Source organism: Pezoporus wallicus, unplaced genomic scaffold (genome assembly GCF_028554395.1).
Source record: "Pezoporus wallicus isolate ANWC-B61680 ecotype Strahan unplaced genomic scaffold, APGP_CSIRO_Pwel_v1 contig_9561, whole genome shotgun sequence".
Taxonomy (NCBI): Eukaryota; Metazoa; Chordata; class Aves; order Psittaciformes; family Psittacidae; genus Pezoporus; species Pezoporus wallicus.
In genome coordinates, this window is record NW_026639554.1 from 303,703 (window position 1) to 320,901 (window position 17,199).

A 17,199-nucleotide genomic window follows, 5' to 3' on the forward strand; every position below is an offset into this window, starting at 1 on the left:
CTCCTCGAGAAAGGAAGGTGTCAGCCAGTCTGCCTCAGGACAGGCTGAATCACCCCTTGCGTGTGGAGAGGTGGGAAGCCGAGAGTTCCCCGGGTACATCGCTACTGCGGCAGACGGACCCACAGACGAGGCACTGTGACAGACCCATCCCAAAGCATTTATGCTGCATATGAGTAAAAGAGGGGAGCGCACAGGCACAGCGGCAGCGACGGGCAGTGACACCGAGCCCAGCCCTCTGCAGCACCAAGCATCCTGCTGCAACCCTCCGGTCCCTGCAGCACGCCCAGGGGCAGCCCTGCCGCCAGCCCATCGCACACAGGAGAGCAGACGGTGCGTACGGCACGAACGCTGGGCTGCCATGGGAGGATGCTGCTGGAAGCGCTCCTGCAGGCAGAAGCGCTGCCCAGGAGGGCAGGAGGCGATGCAGAGGGCGCAGGAGCTGCGGCGGGGCTTGCCAAGGTTTTTAAGCCGCTCTCGCCGTGAGCCCGTGGCTGGAGGAGCCCGTGCTTTGTCTGCCAGGCAGCGACACCTCGTGGCCTCCCCCCCCGACACTCGAGTGTCCGGGGCAGAGCCTCGGGCAGGCTCAGGGCAGAGGGAGCGTGGGCACAGCGGCCGGGGCAGCCCAGATTTCAGGGCAGGTGTCCCACCGGAGCCAGCAGTGACTGACCCCCCGCAGATGCTCACTGAACATCACACGGCGCCTTCGAGAGAAGCTGCCCGGGGGTTCAGCAAGATCTCCGTGAGGTTTGCCCTTGGCTTGCTTCCTTCTTGGCTCAGGAAGCGTAAGAGCCCCGTGCTGGCACCAGCTCTGCAGTCTGGATGCTAAAGGGAACAGACCTGCAGCCCTCCAGACCCTTAGCGCTGGTTTTTCTTTATCAAGAATTATTAGTTCTATTTGCATGAGGAAGAGAAACTTGACAGAAATGAAACAGGGGCAGCAAACCAGCCATGGAGCAAGAAACGTGCTGGGCACGGAAGCCCATGGTAAGAAGAAATGGAGATTTTTGGAGAAAGCTGTGACTGAAGGATTTGTCAGCATGTCTTCTCCCATTGAGTCACACCATGTTCATCTGATGCCACTGTGATAAAGATACCAGCTTTTGCCAGCACAACCCAGCTCCATCACCTCTTCTGCCACTCCGTACCCAGAACCTGACATTCACCAGTGCAGCAAAGGGCCATTTGCTGGGGAGGGAGGGGTGCTCTATCTTGGGAAGACGCCCCTTTTCCCTGCGCTGGTGTGACCTTCTGTGTCCCTCTCCCATTCCCCTTCCTAATGGCACAGGCCCGGAGGTGACTGTGAGGGGCACAGCAGGAGCCGATGTGCCAACCAAAGAGCACAACCAACGGGCTGTTTGTCCTCTCCCTGTGCTCGGGGCAGAGGCACAACCGGGACCCCATGCACGTCAGTCAGGCTGTAACACCCCGTGCCAACTTCGAAACTGAGCTTTGCCCCAGGAGAGCTCCGGAGCTGAAGGTACCGAGTGCTGCAACCACAACCACCTCCAGGTTTCACAGCCGCCAAGGCCAAGGCCGGCAGCCAACACGCTCACCAATGAGGCCACACGGGGACAAGAACAATCCATGTGTCGGTACAGTCCTGGCTACCAGTCCTGCTCTTGGCTGGGGTTTTGGGGTTCATGGCTAATAACTGATAAGTGGCAAGCAAGGGATAAAGGAATTCCAGCACCAGCACTCACAGAGCCCCAGGGTTTATCAGAAGGACCCAAGTCCTTTCTTTTGCCCACGCTTTAGGGGCAGATCCCTGTCCCCATGCACTTCACTTCCCCATCTGTAAAATAATTCCCTAACTCCTGAGAAACATTCTTAACCTGGCAACATAAATGAAGAGAAAATCCTTGATCTCTTGTAGACACAAGACTACCATAATCTCTCACGCTACTGACGGATGATTGCTTTTAATACTGCTAGGCTATTATTATCTACCTCATGCAGTAAAACCTCATTTGATTTGTATTAATATTTCACAGCCACACAGGTACATTCCAAAGGTCCATTTCCTAATGAGGCGCCTCACCAGGTAAGGTTCGTGCTGTTCCTAGCGCTCCTTCTACACGTGCCCTGTGACCAGGGTTGCTTGGTTACACTGGAGGGCGTAGTGCTGCGATCTTTACCTTTCCCTCTCACGGACAGCACTCCCACATCTCGCATCACTCCTCTCCCGTTCCGGTGGGGTGCTGCCTCCGGGCCGCACCAGGAAGTGGGGATGCGCACGCTGTGCACTGCATTCACCGCTGCTCCTCCGTAACCCATACAGCTCCATACCGGAAAACAGCATGATGGAAACGTAGCAAGAAAGGAAATCCATTACAAGTGGGAAAGTTCTGCTTCGGCATGTGCACCTGGGGAGCCGGAATGCTGCTGGCACTGTGCCTCCTGCGCCAGGCGAGAGGTACGGTACAGCCGCCACTGTTGCAGTCACTGCACTGGGCTCTGGGGCTCTGCCCATGGGAGGGAATTAAGCAGTTCAAATGGGAATGATTTACGTAAAGTGAAATATTCCACTGTAAAGAAACAGCAATTTAAAATCTGCCTATGGAATGTGTCTTTTGAAGGTGTGCAATGTATGTACTGATCTTTACTGTGAGGGTGCTGAGGCGCTGGCACAGGCTGCCCAGGGAGGTTGTGAATGCTCCATCCCTGGCAGTGTTCAAGGCCAGGTTGGACAGAGCCTTGAGCAACTTGGTCTAGTGTGAGGTGTCCCTGCCCGTGGCAGGGGGTTGGAACTGGATGATCTTAAGGTCCTTTCCAAACCAAACCATTCCGTGATTCTGTGATCTACTGGCAACAAAAGGTGCCAAGGGAGCCCAAGTGGGAAGTGTGCAATGTTGCAGCCCAGGCATTCAGGGTAGGATCTGCCTTCAAGGAACTGGGATTGAAGGAGCAGAGCCCCTGTGTCTGCCTTCCCTGGGGCTGGGAGGCAGGTTGGCGTCTGGGGGTTGAAAACAGGTCACAGTGAAATCCAGCGAGACACTGGGGAATCCAATCCAAATGACAGAGCAGGATGGTTCACACAAACGTGGATGCTGATTTTAAAAGCTGTTGAGCTGAAGATGTTTGAGAAGAGATGAGGAGGACGGGACGACATGAAACACGTACCTGTTTCCACAACTTCCAGTCATGAATGAACTGTGAAACCCCCTTGCTCAAACCCAGGTGATACTTCCCATCCCCAAGGATATTTTAAATCCTTCATGTAATTTTCCCTTTCGATCAGGTCGTGGTCAACTCCCCCCTCCTCAAAACGTTACGCTGCTCTCGAAGGATTTTGACATGATTTTAACCTGGGCTCCAGGAGAGGGCTCTCCCCCCGACATGACATACACTGTGCGGTACGAAAGGTAAGTGCTTACAGAGGCTGTCCAAGGGCAGGCACAGCACCAGCCAACACCTCACATGCGTATTATCCCAGTCGTGATGAACACTGACCTGGCTGCATCCTTTCACCAGACCCAATCTTTACCCAACTGGAAAATGCTCCAAGCTCTGAGCAAGATTTGGCACCCATCCTCCAACCCTCTCCCTTATTCCTGCTCTACAACAAACCAACATGTCTAATATTATGGTATGCTTGTCTCTTCCTTTAGCCAGGAACGCCTGGGCAAATGGATGAAGGTTCCTCATTGCAAAAATACCCACAGAACCTCTTGCAATCTGACCTGTGTGCTGCCAAGCTTGTTTGTTAAAGTCCGGGCTCGAGTAAAAGCTGTTTCTGGACAGCTGCGGTCACCATGGGCAGAATCACAGTTCAAGGAATACTATTTGGATGGTGAGTGTCTGCTGGGCTCCAGCGTGGATGAAGCTGGATCCCCAAAACAGTGCTGGTGTGAGCAGATGAGGAGACCCCACACCATGGAGACAGCAACAAGGTGCCTTAGGAACAGCAGAGATTTGAGTGAGCACAGACAACGAGCCAGGATTGTTTGAAAATCAGTCTTGTAGCAAGCGGCAGGACTTGCTCATCAGTGCCCCAGGTGAACAAAGAGGCTTCCAGCTCTTCACAAAGCAGAGGGGATATGTTAGATAAAACAGGGGTATTCCCCTGCCTTCCTCCATCCTTCATGCCTATCACAAGATAGGAGTAAGAAGTGCAGATCAGTCACAGAGGAGTGTTCCTTCTGTGAAGCAGGGCACAAGCAAACACTCTTCTTACATCTGGTCACTCCATTACAGTGGAACTGGCTCCCCCGGAGCTACATGTGAAGGTCAAGGAGAACAAACTCCATGTGAATGCCTCCTTCCCTTTGGCCACCTGTGTGGAGAGCATCTCTTGGATGTATGACTTGAACCTCTGGGAAGCTGGATCTGATGACAAGGTCAGTAAAAGTGGCACGTAGATGAAATAGAGAATGATGCCCAGCTTGAACTGAAATAGCTTCACATTTCTGGGCAGGGAGGGACTGAAGAAAATGAAATGGCCAAACCAGAATGAAACCAAAGCCGGAGAAGAAAAGTAGACGTGTGTGAGCATCCTTATTTTATCAGTAGTTCCCTGTTTTTGTCGGAAAGATGTCATGGGGAGGCAACACTACAGTCAGTGTAACCGGGCAATAGCTGAGTTTGGGTACCACTAACAGCATGCCATGGCAGAACAGCCCAGCACCAGCTGGAAATCCCACCCTGGAATCCCTGTGCCCTAGGGAGATGCTTGCCACAAACAACGATCAAGATATAAGTGCCTCTCCACGCACTTTCCAACCACTGAGCCACTCACAATGAGGGCTAAAAAGGTAGAGAACCACCCAAACGATGAAAGAATCAATTATCCAAGCCTCTGTTCTTTGTGTTTCTGAGCAGAAGCAGTATGAAGGCATCTTTAGGAAGAACACGGTGAGCATCGATGCCACTGCCCTTAGAGGCAACTACTGCTTAAGTGCCAGATCTTCCTTCCAGAACATCGACTTCAAGCACAGCAAATTCTCCCGACCGGTGTGTGTGCTGCTGAACCACAAAGGTATGGCCCTGCTGAGGACAGGATGCAGTGAGACATCAAAAGGCACATTGAAGGCAAAGATTTCCACCCGAATTAGCCTTTCAGCTGAAAAAAAATGGGCTTCCTGGGAAATTGACTGACCGGAGCTTCTAGCGTAAGGTTCCTGCTTTCGGTAGAAACGTTTGCATTAGAATAATCAAACCCTGAAATACCTTCTGATAATCCTGAAATACTGCCCTTGAGTGAGGCTCACACTGAAATCTCAGGAATACTCAAATTTATCCTGAAATGTGTGTGAATAAAGCCTCATTTTTCACAGTGCCAAGTAAGGCACTGGTGGGATCAACACTCCTTTGTGGCTGTGACTCTCACTTAAATTTCATCTTAGACAACTCTGTTTTCCCCTTTCTGCATCTGTAGAACACGGATCTTGAGCCTAAAAATCATTGAGATTTTGGAAAGACAAAATCAGTGAGATTTGGGAAAGCAAAGCTGAGTATAGAGCCCGCTGTTACTATAAAATATACCACCAGAAGGACGTCATTTTTGTCTTTTTCAGCAGTGGAATGGAAGTTCCTGTTTTCTGCCACCATCCCTGTGTTTGTCCTCCCCATCTTTCTGACAAGTGCCTTCATCACCTGCTTGTTGACACAAGATGTTAAGGGAAAGAAGATGCCTCACGCTCTGGTATGGCCCAACTGGGAGGTCCCCTCCTGCATCCAGGTCTCACTGATTGTCAGAGGGTAACTGGGAGTTCTGCACTTCCCAGTTTGTGTTCATTAGTCCCATTGTAAGTAAGCTTTCCTCTATCCAAACTTTTCTGTAAAGGGCATCACTAACTTGCTATCCATGTGTCTTGTTTCTTTCTCCTGGTAGGATTTCTCTCAGTTAAAAGCTGCTGGACCAGCCTTCCACTGTGAGTTCAGTAAAGAGGAGTTCTTCAGGGACTGTCTCATCTGCACCGAGAAGCCAATATCACAAAGGAAGACAAACAACACTTCAGGAAGAAACAACCTACCATGGGTTGCTTCTTCCCCATCATCAACATCATCATTATCATCATCATCATCGTCATCATCATCATTGTCATCACTGGAGAAAGAGGAGGAGGAAGAAGACAGCAGTACTTTCACCCCATACACTGAAATGCAGTTTCCAAACAGACATCTCAACTGTCAAGCATCCAGAACAGCTCAGGGGGAATCCAGCTTGGACTCCAGATCTAGAGGCCTCTCCATGGACAGTGAATCTCTGCTTGACCTAAGTACCTTGGGTTTCTCTTTCTTTCCAATAAGAACGAATGAAGTGGACACCTCAGGATCCCAAGGGAATGAGAGGGTGTCCCTTTCTCACAGTTCCTCTTTGGGAAGAATATCGCTCACTGATGTGAGATTCCCAGGTCCGAGGGAACAGGGACAGCAGGATACAGCCAGGGATGAATGCCTGGGAACGGCTCCTCTGCAAACACTGATGAAGGGCGCTTGTTTCAGCCTCCCAGGCGGTGAGCACTGCCTGCACAGGCAGGGTCATCATTCCCCTGGGTGTTTCCAGCAACCAGAATCTGACCTGCAGGCCCGGCTCGGGGAGATCTCCTGGCTCAGTGTGGATCCCAGCATGGAGCTGCTCGTTTCCTTACAGACATTACAGGTGGCAGAAGATGAAGGCATTGCAAGCGACTGTGACAGTGAGAGCTTTATGGAGGGGACAGTGCTCAGGGATCCATCTGAAACTTCAAATATGGAGGAAAAATACGATCACAAGTTTAAATTCAAAGGCTACGAGCACACACATTACACGGGAAGGAGGTAGAGTGCCCCAGCAGCTCTGCAGTGAGGCAGATGCTGGAGAGCTCCAGGTATCCAGGCAGGGATACCCAAACGAGAGCAAGGATAGACAGAGGTGCTTTCTGTATTTATTCACTCAGAGTTTCTACTGATGTCTGGCCTATTGAGGCATGTGGCTTTAGGGAGACAAAAGGGTTCTTTTTGGTGCTAGGTAACGAGTGATGCTCACCATCCCTCTGTACCACTCAGCCGTGGTAAGGTGCGATGGCTCTGAACCCGCCAGCGGAGCAGCGCGCACTGACACCTCCCCAGGGTCCTCTCTGCTTCAAGAGAGTGAAGTCACAGTGAGAAGCGTGCACACGTGTGTGTGTGTGTGTGTGTGTGTGTGTGTATTTATGTGGGGGTTACACAAGCACACTTTCCGAAGGTGGAATCCCCCTGCGGTGCAGAAAGGCTGAGAGCTGCTTGCTGCAGAGGCAATAACATTTTGGTACATAACTCCGTGTGTGCGTGGTTTTCGGTTTCCCAGAACTACAGAGGGTGAGGGTATCTCACCTGACAAACATCCCACTTTAAATCAGGACCCCATTATGGGCTTCCTATTGGAAGTGGAATCCCAGGAGCTTCTTGGCCATATCACTTTGGGTCACTGGAAGCCCAGGACTGTGACCAGTTCTCTGAGCAAAGAATCTGATCAGAAGTTCACAAGCAAAAGGCACAGGGGAGGCACGAGCAGTACCAACCTCTTCAGTGTATTTCACATCCCACAGAAACAAACTCCCTCATTTCATTGCAGTAAAAGGACAGGCAGAAACGCAAAGGGTTAAAAGTAAGATGGGGGCACACAACAGCCATTCTCTGTATTCAGAGTTGGATGAGGAAAGGGTGTTGAGGGTGGGCACTGAAGCTGACATCCTCAGGGAATCCAGAGAACAAGCAGAGAGAGGCAGGGGTGGTAGGAGGGGTCGAGAAAGGAGATGTACAAATGAAGGCTCTGAAGTAAAGTAAAAAGGGGAGGTGGGAGAAAAGATTTATTAACTAGAACTTTGCTTTTCTTTCTTATCTGTCCTCCACAAAGTGTCCTGGGTACCTCCTGCACTGCAATCCCTCCAGCTCCTTTAGAAAGATACAGACCATCCATAGTCACCTCCCATCTTCTTGTGCAATCAAGGAAAAACCTCCGGGCTTTGAGTTACAGGAAGATCTGAAGTTGTGCAACCTCTACAGAATTATTTTGGCATGTCTCAGCTCTGCAAACAGGGCCTGGGATCAGCTCTTTGTCTTGTCCAGGTTTTGTCAGAATGGAACTGCAGGAAAGGCTGGGGCCAGAAGGGCTGCATCCCGCTGCTGCATGCCTTCTTCACTGGGATCTTTTGGAGATGTTCAGGTACCAAAAGATTCAGAGAGGTGGATCCTGGGCTATTTGAAAAGTAAGTAGAGAAGGGCAGGCAGAAATAAAGTTTTAAGTTATAGTCTTAAAACTGAAGTCTCACGTGCACTGCACCTCTGCCCTCTCCTGGCTCCTTTCGCAGCAGAAGCATGAGGGAAGGAAAGAATGGACCTCCTTTTAGCAAGTAGGAACATCCTGACGAAGCATTGTCCCTAAGGAGATGCTGGCCATGCTGGTGGGTAGATGTGTCCTGTGTAGTAAATCTGTGAGGCCTCTCTGCATTTGTCCAAGTGAGAGGAGAAAGACAAACTGACAGCTATGCACCAGTGGCATGGCTGGAAGAGCACAGCCCTATCAATCCCAGAGCAGGCAGGGAACTTCAGGGACAGAAAATCCATGAGCTGAAGAGGTAAGCAGAAGAGGCTGCAATTTAGAATCATAGAATCATAGAATAGTTTAGGTTGGAAAGGACCTTAAGATCATCCAGTTCCAACCCCCCTGCTATGGCAGGGACACCTCACACTAAACCAGGTCACCCAAGGCCTCATCCAACCTGGCCTTGAACACTGCCAGGGATGGAGCATTCACAACCTCCCTGGGCAACCCATTCCAGTGCCTCACCACCCTCACAGGAAAGAATTTCCTCCTTAGATCCAAGCTAAACTTCCCCTGTTTCAGTTTTAACCCGTTACCCCTTGTCCTATCACTACAGTCCCTCATGAACAGTCCCTCCCCAGCATCCCTATGGGCCCCCTTCAGATACTGGAAGCTGCTCTGAGGTCTCCACACAGCCTTCTCTTTTCCAGGCTGAACAGCCCCAACTTTCTCAGCCTGTCTCCATACAGGAGGTGCTCCAGTCCCCTGATCATCCTCTATCATGTTTGGCCTTAAGGCTGGAACAGTGACAGCAGAATTTGTTTAGTGCACAGCTGGCCTCTGTGGTTTAGGGTGGGTATTCCTGTTACAGGTTTTCTAGGGCTGAAGCAATCCCAACATGAACGTTCTCAGTGCTCCAAGAGACAATCCAGTTGGATTTGCTTGGGTGGAACCTCATCTTCATGCAGTGGTCCAGTTAATCCTAGGCAAAACAGAGGACTGTGGACAGGACCTCCCCATTTAGGGAGCAGTTATGACCATGGGGTAAGAGTAAACCAGAGAAGTAAGCCAGGGAGGAGGTAACCCAGTTTGTGGCATAAGAACAGCTGTAACATAAAAATGGAGAAGCAGTGGTGACAGGAGTTTCCCAAGCCTCAAATGCAGGCTGCACGGGTGAGGCTTTCTCCCCTTCTGCCATCCTGGGAAGCAGAAGCAGCTGTTCGGAGGTTACACACATCTGGTGGTTCCAGATCCACATCTGGGGACAGGCAATTAGCTTCCACTTCTCACTGAAGAAGGAAACATCTCTCCCTCTTCTGAGTAAAGCCTGAAAATGTAACTTACCACCCTGTAAAACTCAGCCTGCTATGGAACAGGAACTGCATCTCTTTCTTGTTAGATTTCATACAAGCCTACAGTTCTTTGCATAGAGCATTCAGGACACTCAGTAGAGCTTTGTCTTGTAAGCAGCCACAAGAATGGACTGTAGGTCTACACTGGCCTCTGAGAACAGCCACGGACAGCACGGGCTCTTCCTGCAGGAAGGTGACTTCTTCCCATGCCAAGAGAGACCCTCCGGGCTTGAGGAGAGCGACGAGGACAGTGGGAGAGCTTAAAACCAGTGGTCCTCCGACCTTCCTTTTACGAAGTTATTGGAGGGTGTTTCTTAAGTCAATGGGGGCTTGCTCCCAGCAGTTTCCAGCCAAGAGGAGCACAGCACTAAGGCTGAATTTCTGGAGTTTTGTGAGTCGAAGTTACCTGCTCAGAAAAGCAAGCCCCAAACCTGAGAAAGTTCCGTGAGGGCGCTGGGGCAGGAAGCTGTCAGCAAAATGGCACTTGGCTCTCTTTCAAAAGCTGGAGATTTTCTAAGCCTCTGGCCTGTGCACCTTTGTACAGGGAGGTGTGCGCGCCCAGCAGGGAGAGGTGCTCCTCTTGCTCTTGTCACTCTCAGCTGCTCTCACACATGCGCACAGACCTGTAGCCGGTGATCTCAGGTGTGCGTGCGGCAGTTCAGCAGCTCCGCAGCCTGTTACTGAGCAACAAATCCAGCACAGCCTCCTCACCAGATCAGCTCCTGGAGAAGGTGATTCACCTGCACGCAGATCGGCTGCCTGCTCCCCAGCCCAGCTCACACAGCTATTCATGAAGAAGCTGCTGATCGTCTTAGCTGCACTTTCAGTGGTCGGTAAGTCCTGACTTCTCCTTTCTGTCACTGATGATGGTTGTTTCAGTTTGATCCTGTAGCATGGGAAGTAGCCCAGTAGTGCTTACTGAAACAAGACCTGGAGAACAAGCTGTTGCCTGAGGTTGTACAAAAGCTCTCTTCTGCCTTCCTCTCCTTTTAAAACCTTCAAGGTACTGTGGGTGTGCTCTGTGCTCCAAGGATTAATAGGGAGAAGAAAAGAGCACTTTACTTCAAAGTGTTTGCCACTGATGTTAGAACCCAAATCTGCAGGAGTAAAGGATATTCACTGACTCGGGAAGGTTTGGATCAGTCCCCATGAGTCTTAAGCAGAGACACAAATGAACAGGCCAAATTCCAAACGAGATACAAACAAGGGATCCCTAAAAGCCATTTAAACCTACTCCACATGTGGCAAACTCGCTCCAGGTGAATCAGGGATAAACTTGCTATGTTTTCAAATGCCACCTTTACAGCAAGAAACCTTATCATCATCTGCTCTTGTGCTGGTGATCTTGCACTGGCGGGAAGGCACCTTCCGAAACTTCTAAACCAGAGGGACTTCAATGCTGGGGAATATCCCGGGCTTTCCCTGCCCACACTTGACTGTGCTTGTGTTAACTGCTTTGCATAACTGTGTTTTAGTATGGATAAATGTGGAAAAACAATGAGAGCATTGGTGACTCAGTTTTCATGGAACTCACACAGGGAAATCCACTTGCTTTGGACTGACTGCTGCATTTCGGCCTTGCCAGGAATCCTGTGCTGAGTCTTCCATGAGCTGAACTGCAAGGGCTGAACTGCAGATGAGCTCAGCGCAAAAGCCAGAGCAGACTGCAATCCATTTCAGTGCCGCTTCCCTTCCCAAATGCCAGACACAGGACTGAGAACTGGGTCTATGCTGCTCTGCCTAGAGAGGCAGCTGGAGGGAATGCTTGGAGTGAGGGTCCAGGAACTGGTGGGCTTTAGTCCCTCCTCTACCGCAACTGCTCTGTGTGATCTTGTCCAAGTCACCCCCATTCAGGTCCCCAGTTTTCCCATCTGTAAAATGGTGCTGCTTTTACTTACTTACCACACCACTTTTTCATGGGGGCACTCACTGATTTGGAGCGTCTGTTTACCACCACCACAATGGGACTGTTTGTCTTCAGCAAGGGCAGGCTGAAGGCCGGGTGTGTTCAAGGTGTTTATCGATACTGCAAACCAAGAGCTGAGTAATGTCCAAAGTATTTCCCTTTGAGGACGCATCTGCAATTCGAATTTAAACAGCTTACAGATTCTGAAGGTTCCTCTGCGAGTTGGATGGTCTCGAGAATGAGCCTTGAGACACTTCTGCACTGTGCATTCTCCCGACAGGAGAGAGCCGTAAATCTCCAGGACACTTGTCTGTGGTGCCTGCTCAGAGCCAGTTTGCTGCAGGTGGATGGCGGGGTGTTCTGCTCTAGAGGCAGCTCAGCCCAGGGGCGTGTTTGTCAGGGGCAAGTGGCATCTCTGCTTACCAGAGCCAGGACCCATCCTCCGTAGGGAAGCGGCACAGGGCTTCGTGTGCTGGGAGCTGAGTGAGTTGTTTGCCTTCACGCCGGCACACCCAGATCAGAGTCCAAGCGTTGGGTCTTAGCACATCGCTGTGAGCAGGCAGGCTCCATCCAAGCAAACACGGAGCACTGGAGGTTAGCGGCAGTCACAGCTTCAGTGATGTGAGACTCATCACAACACGTCACTTCCCTGAGTATGGGCAGAAAGCAGAGACATTCACAGCCATGAATCCAGCCCTGAAAACAGGTTACTGTTCTTGGGTTTCCAGCTATTTAATCACTTCAAAAGAAAGCTGACAAGGAACGGAAGGATTCTCTTTCTGACTCATGAGGTTTTGAGGTTCTGTAACAATTCCTGACTTACATTTTTTGGTGATGAATCAACAATCTGCAAGGTACCTGCAGTGCTGTGTGCAGGGTCTCAAGTCCTGTCCCATTCAAGCATCTGCTGTGCAGCCCACCTTTACCAAACTGGAGGTACTGTGCCTGGTACTTCTGTTGGCTAAGAGGCTGAGCAGCACCAGGCCCACATTCAGCTGAGGGCTGGGATGCCACATTATGCATTTTAACACTAGTTTCTTTGCTCCGTAGGCATTGTGACTACACAGAGGTCATCATGTCTGAAACGTGCAGCATTTTCTTCTACAAACTTTGAGAACATCCTGACATGGGAAACAGAAGCAGACATTCCCCCTGGCACCACATTTGATGTCCAATATAAGCAGTATGTGAAGTTTGCTTCTCTCAGAAGTGCTGTTATTCCTGGGGACACTGTTCTCAGAGAGAGAAGGCCCGAGAAAGAAAAGCAGATTTTGCTGTTCCTGCCACGTGTTTTACTGTTACGGAAACGGTTCTGCTCAGACAAGAACTCAGTACAAGACAGGGTTATTTAAACTGGTAGATGGTGCCCAGTTAAGCAAATAGTTTCGCATCTTGGGTTGCCAACTCTGCTCCATTTCTGAGCTACTCTTTGCCTTCAGCAACTTCCTTCTCTCTCTGCTGCAGTTTCCTGTAAATACAGTAATAGCAAATGTCTTTCTCTGGTTCAGTCCCTAAAATTAAGCGAAACCAGACCAGCGCTACGCAATAGCCTTGTCCTTCGGGGCGGTCTGCAAACCCTGCAGCAAACCCACAGTAATCATCCAGTGTCAGAGCTGGGCAGAGAGCCCCAGAGCCACTGACTCGCAGGACACTCCCGTGCATACCTTGCAACAAGCTGCACTTCCTCGAGGCGATCGCCACACACAAGCCAGCAGCCAGAACAGGCTGGAGTCCAGGGGAGGTTCCCCTGTTCCTTTGCCTGTCCATCCCCTGCCACTTGCTGATTGCAACGATACATTTAAGAACCACTAAGAGTTGGTAAAACAGCCTGTTTGGGTCATTGTAGAGGGGGGCTGAATTGCTTCTGTTGTACAAAAGTGACTAACAGCTTTTTTTGTCCTAAGGTATGGAGAAAAATCCTGGCTGAACAAGCCTGAGTGCCAGAGCATCACACAGCTCTTCTGCAACCTCACTCGTGAAACAGAAAACTTCACGGAGCACTACTACGCCAGGGTGAGGGCCACTGCCCAGAGCCACTGCTCCTCCAACTGGGTACGCTCAGAAAGATTTGAACCCAGGAAAGAGAGTACGTACCCCTGCCGACAGCTGTCATCCTGCCTGGGAGGGACGCGTTCCAAGTCTTGCTGAGGGTCAGAACAGTGCCTCCTCTCCTTTCTGTAGTGCAGCACTCCGTGCTGGCTAGGAAGGGAGGGAAGGCCTGAGGGAGGCTGGTATGGGCAGTGAGCCTGAGGAGGTGTCTGAGATGCACACAAGATGATCTGGTAACATATCAGCTTTAACTTCAGCTGCCTGTTCTATCTTTTCCAGCCGTTATTGGAGCACCAGCAGTGGAGTACATTCCGTATGTACGCTCCATAAAGTTCTTTATCCGGCCCCCCTACACTCCGCTGAGAGACGAGGATGAGCGGCAGCTAACCGTAGAGGATGTCTGTAGCAAATTTGGTGCTGTGGAATATCACTTAACAATATTCAACCAAAGGACACACCAAAAGGTAAAGCACAACCTCTGGCCGTGAGCCACTGACTTTCCTATGTCACATTTCACGTAAGACTCTCAGAGCTTTCACCTGATGAATGGGTTTCTCATGTGCAAGGGAAAGTGTCAGAGTCTTTGACTCGCAGTAGACAAGAGGAACTTGTCTAAAATTCCAGAAAAGATTCCAGAATTCCTCTAAAATTCTGGGAAAGAACTGGAGATTCCCAGGATATGGGACTAAACCAAAGAACCACTGAAGCAGTGCAAGTCTTAAGGAACTCAAATGTAAAAATTCAATAGAGCAACAGGTGAAAGCAAGTGATATATTTAGGATCCTGTATATGTAGAATTCTAGTCCTGTAGCATCTTATTAGTAAACAAAACGTGATGCTGAATTTTGCAATCTGAAGAAAATGTATGTATTTAATCTCTCTAAAATACAGAATTTGCTTTTATTGTAAACAGTGGACAAAGAATGAGCACAACAAAGAATTTGAAGTTTCCAACTTGGACCCAGACACTGACTATAATGGAACAGTATATTTATCTCTCCTCCAGAGAAGCAGCAAATCTCAAGTGTTTTGGGTTAAAACACTAGCAGGTGAGGCTGTTGACTCTGCTAACTTAAAAATCCAGCTGGGATACTGGATGCACAAAAGGGACTGATTTTCAGCTGGTTTAAGATAACATGGCCTTGCTAAAGATACTGAAGCAGCACTGACTTCTCTAATTTAAAATCTAGCCCTATGAGCCTAGACTTAGAACGTCACTCGTCTCATCTCATGGCTCTTCTAACCCAACCCTCTGAAGCTACCTTTCCACTTGTTCTCTGCCCCACTAACCAGACCACACGTGGCTCCTGTACTGCTCCGTGGCACTCGCCCTCTGCGCTGGACTAGTGTTTGCTGCCGTTAGCCTTGGGATCTACAAGTACGTCAAGCAGCAGAGCGCACAGCCCATGTCTCTGGTAAGTGCTCTGAAGCACTGCAGCAAAGCTCTGGAACGCTGGGATGCCATGCAGGCACTTACCCAGCGTTGCTGCCCGAGGGTGCATGGTCTGTATTCCTATGAAGGGTCATTCCCCAGGAAAAAAAAACAGAATCCTTCTGCCAGCAGAGCAGATCGCTGGGGGTTGTTCCTGGCTTTTACTGATATTTCCCCAAAGAAAATCTTACAGATTCTAAAGCAAACTTCTAAAAATCACAGCTTCCTGTTAATAACTCATGTCTTTCTATTTATGTCAACAGGACTTCAGAGGGATTTCGTCGTTCCAGCCTCTCACACTGACAGTGGAGCATATTATAAAGCCCATTAATTTATCCAAACCTTCACTTCTGATCTCCGAAGCGCAGCTACCCCAGATCAGCCAACGTGTGGACACAGCACCGGAGCCACCATGGTCTTCCCGTCCACCAGAGACTCCGTATCGGCAGCAGTCGGATGTGCCCCCGCTCCGGCTGCCTGCGCAGCCGCCCTGTGTGGCCACTGCAGCTCCCATGGGTTACACTCCCCACGGAGACCAGCAGAGCACTGCTACTGCCACATCCAGCAAAGTCCTGCAGAGCATTCCCACTGCCACATCCAGCAAAGTCCTGCCCCTCACCTATGGGGTGTGTGTCGACAGCACAGACCATGCGGACAAGGAGAATGTGCAGCCAAAGCAAATGCTGAAGGGAGTCCCTCCGGATTGTTCTGCTGGTGGGAAGCTCAGAACACAGGTGCTGGGCAAGAGCCACGACCATGGGAATTACAAAGAACAGGGACCAAACCTGGCACTGTGGGACAGCAGTGACACAGGGGAGACGTTTCTCTTAGAGGGGAGCCCTCAGCAAACACAGCAGCTGCTGCTGCAGACTGACGGGATGGGAAGGAAAGTGCTTGTATCCCGGCTGCCACTGCCTTTGCCGGAACAAGGAGGATGCTACAGAAAACAGACAGCAGAAGTGCCTGCAGTGACAGCTGACACAGACTGTGCTCCGGAGGACAAGCTGCTGTCACCCCTGTCAGAAGCTCTCCTTTTCTCAGTCAGTGCTGGCAACAGCTTCCCTGCGGAGCGCACCCCGGAGCGCTGGGTGTTGCCAGGTTCATTCTCACATCCTGCAAATAAACTGCAGTTCCCAGAGACTCAAGAAATGGAAACGTTAACAGCAATAAAGGGGCTCAGCTGCACAAAACTGGGTAACGCTGTGTCCCAAGACACTGCCGCAGGCCGGGACAGCAGCACTCCTCTCACTATGCTGTTCAAAGACCTGGACTTAAAAGTACTGTGGGATCAGGATGAAAACACGGAGTTTTATTAAGCTGCCTTAATGATACTGAATTCCAGATTACTTTGCTTGTATGGAATGGCAGCCCACCCTGCAAGCCATGCAATGCACAGAGACACAACTCACCTTGGCTGTGTTACTGGCCCAGAGCTGTCAGACTGTTCCCCCTGTTCTGTTGGGGAGATGGTTACCCTTGCTGATTTAAATCCTTCTTGGCACACTGAAATACTGTATCTTTGCACTTAAATAACAGGCCTTTATTTCTCGTATACTCTTCACATGTATTATGAATTGGACTACTTTCAAAGCTGAGTTAAGATTCAAGTTCAAATTCCAGATTCAGTTTACTGAATTAGCAAAATTCACAACAGAAACCGTGTTTGCTCTTTACCAACACAAGGACCCAGGTCCAAGACATACCCATCCTTTGAATTCAGGTGCAGACATATGCAAACCTAAAAGCATTAAATTCATCATGGTACAGTAAAAGAATCAACTATCTGTTGGTGTTCTACCCTTGGATATATGCTTTGTGCAAAACAACAGGCTATTGCCATGAAGTGGACTTGGCCTTTAAAGCAGCCACGGAAGCTGTACAAATAGCTCCTGGTGCAGCAGTTCTGTGCCCATTAACGCCTGTGGGCAGACAAAGCCATTCTCATCTCTGCCACAGATTAGTGCAGTCTGGGCCCTGCCTGGGTGTATTTCTCAGCTGCTGCTCATTTCTTTCCCTGAAACAGACACACGTTCCCTTAAAATCCCCAGGGACAAAGCAGCCAGGAGCACATCCCACAGAGGCAGGAACGTGGGGATTTACATGACTCTCCGTTCAACCCTCAGTCGTAATTCACACCAATCTCAATTCATGCACTCAGTAATCTGTGAGGGAAACTAGGGAGGTCTTGAGCTGCTTCCTCCCACCCTTCACTGACACTGTGGATGAGGAACGTGCT

The 17,199-nt window shown here is 50.1% G+C and overlaps 2 protein-coding genes across 3 annotated transcripts; both read left to right on the forward strand.

Annotated features, from left to right (window-relative positions):
* The first annotated feature begins 2,243 nt into the window (after positions 1-2,243).
* On the forward strand, positions 2,244-7,101 carry IFNLR1 (interferon lambda receptor 1). 2 transcript variants are annotated; one of them, XM_057415077.1, is made up of 7 exons: positions 2,244-2,413; positions 3,239-3,362; positions 3,609-3,790; positions 4,195-4,337; positions 4,819-4,975; positions 5,514-5,641; positions 5,831-7,101. In XM_057415077.1, the coding sequence occupies exons 1-7, from the start codon at positions 2,356-2,358 to the stop codon at positions 6,761-6,763; spliced, it is 1,725 nt and encodes a 574-aa protein (XP_057271060.1). In that variant the 5' UTR covers positions 2,244-2,355; the 3' UTR covers positions 6,764-7,101. The 2 variants fall into 2 exon arrangements, with proteins under 2 accessions (XP_057271060.1, XP_057271061.1); XM_057415078.1 differs by having other exon boundaries at positions 5,517-5,641.
* Positions 7,102-10,331: 3,230 nt separating this feature from the next.
* Positions 10,332-16,607, forward strand: IL22RA1 (interleukin 22 receptor subunit alpha 1). The gene is made up of 7 exons (XM_057415073.1): positions 10,332-10,409; positions 12,533-12,665; positions 13,387-13,568; positions 13,811-13,995; positions 14,445-14,580; positions 14,825-14,946; positions 15,227-16,607. Exons 1-7 carry the CDS (start codon positions 10,367-10,369, stop codon positions 16,277-16,279), a joined length of 1,854 nt encoding a protein of 617 aa, XP_057271056.1. The 5' UTR covers positions 10,332-10,366; the 3' UTR covers positions 16,280-16,607.
* Positions 16,608-17,199: the final 592 nt, after the last annotated feature.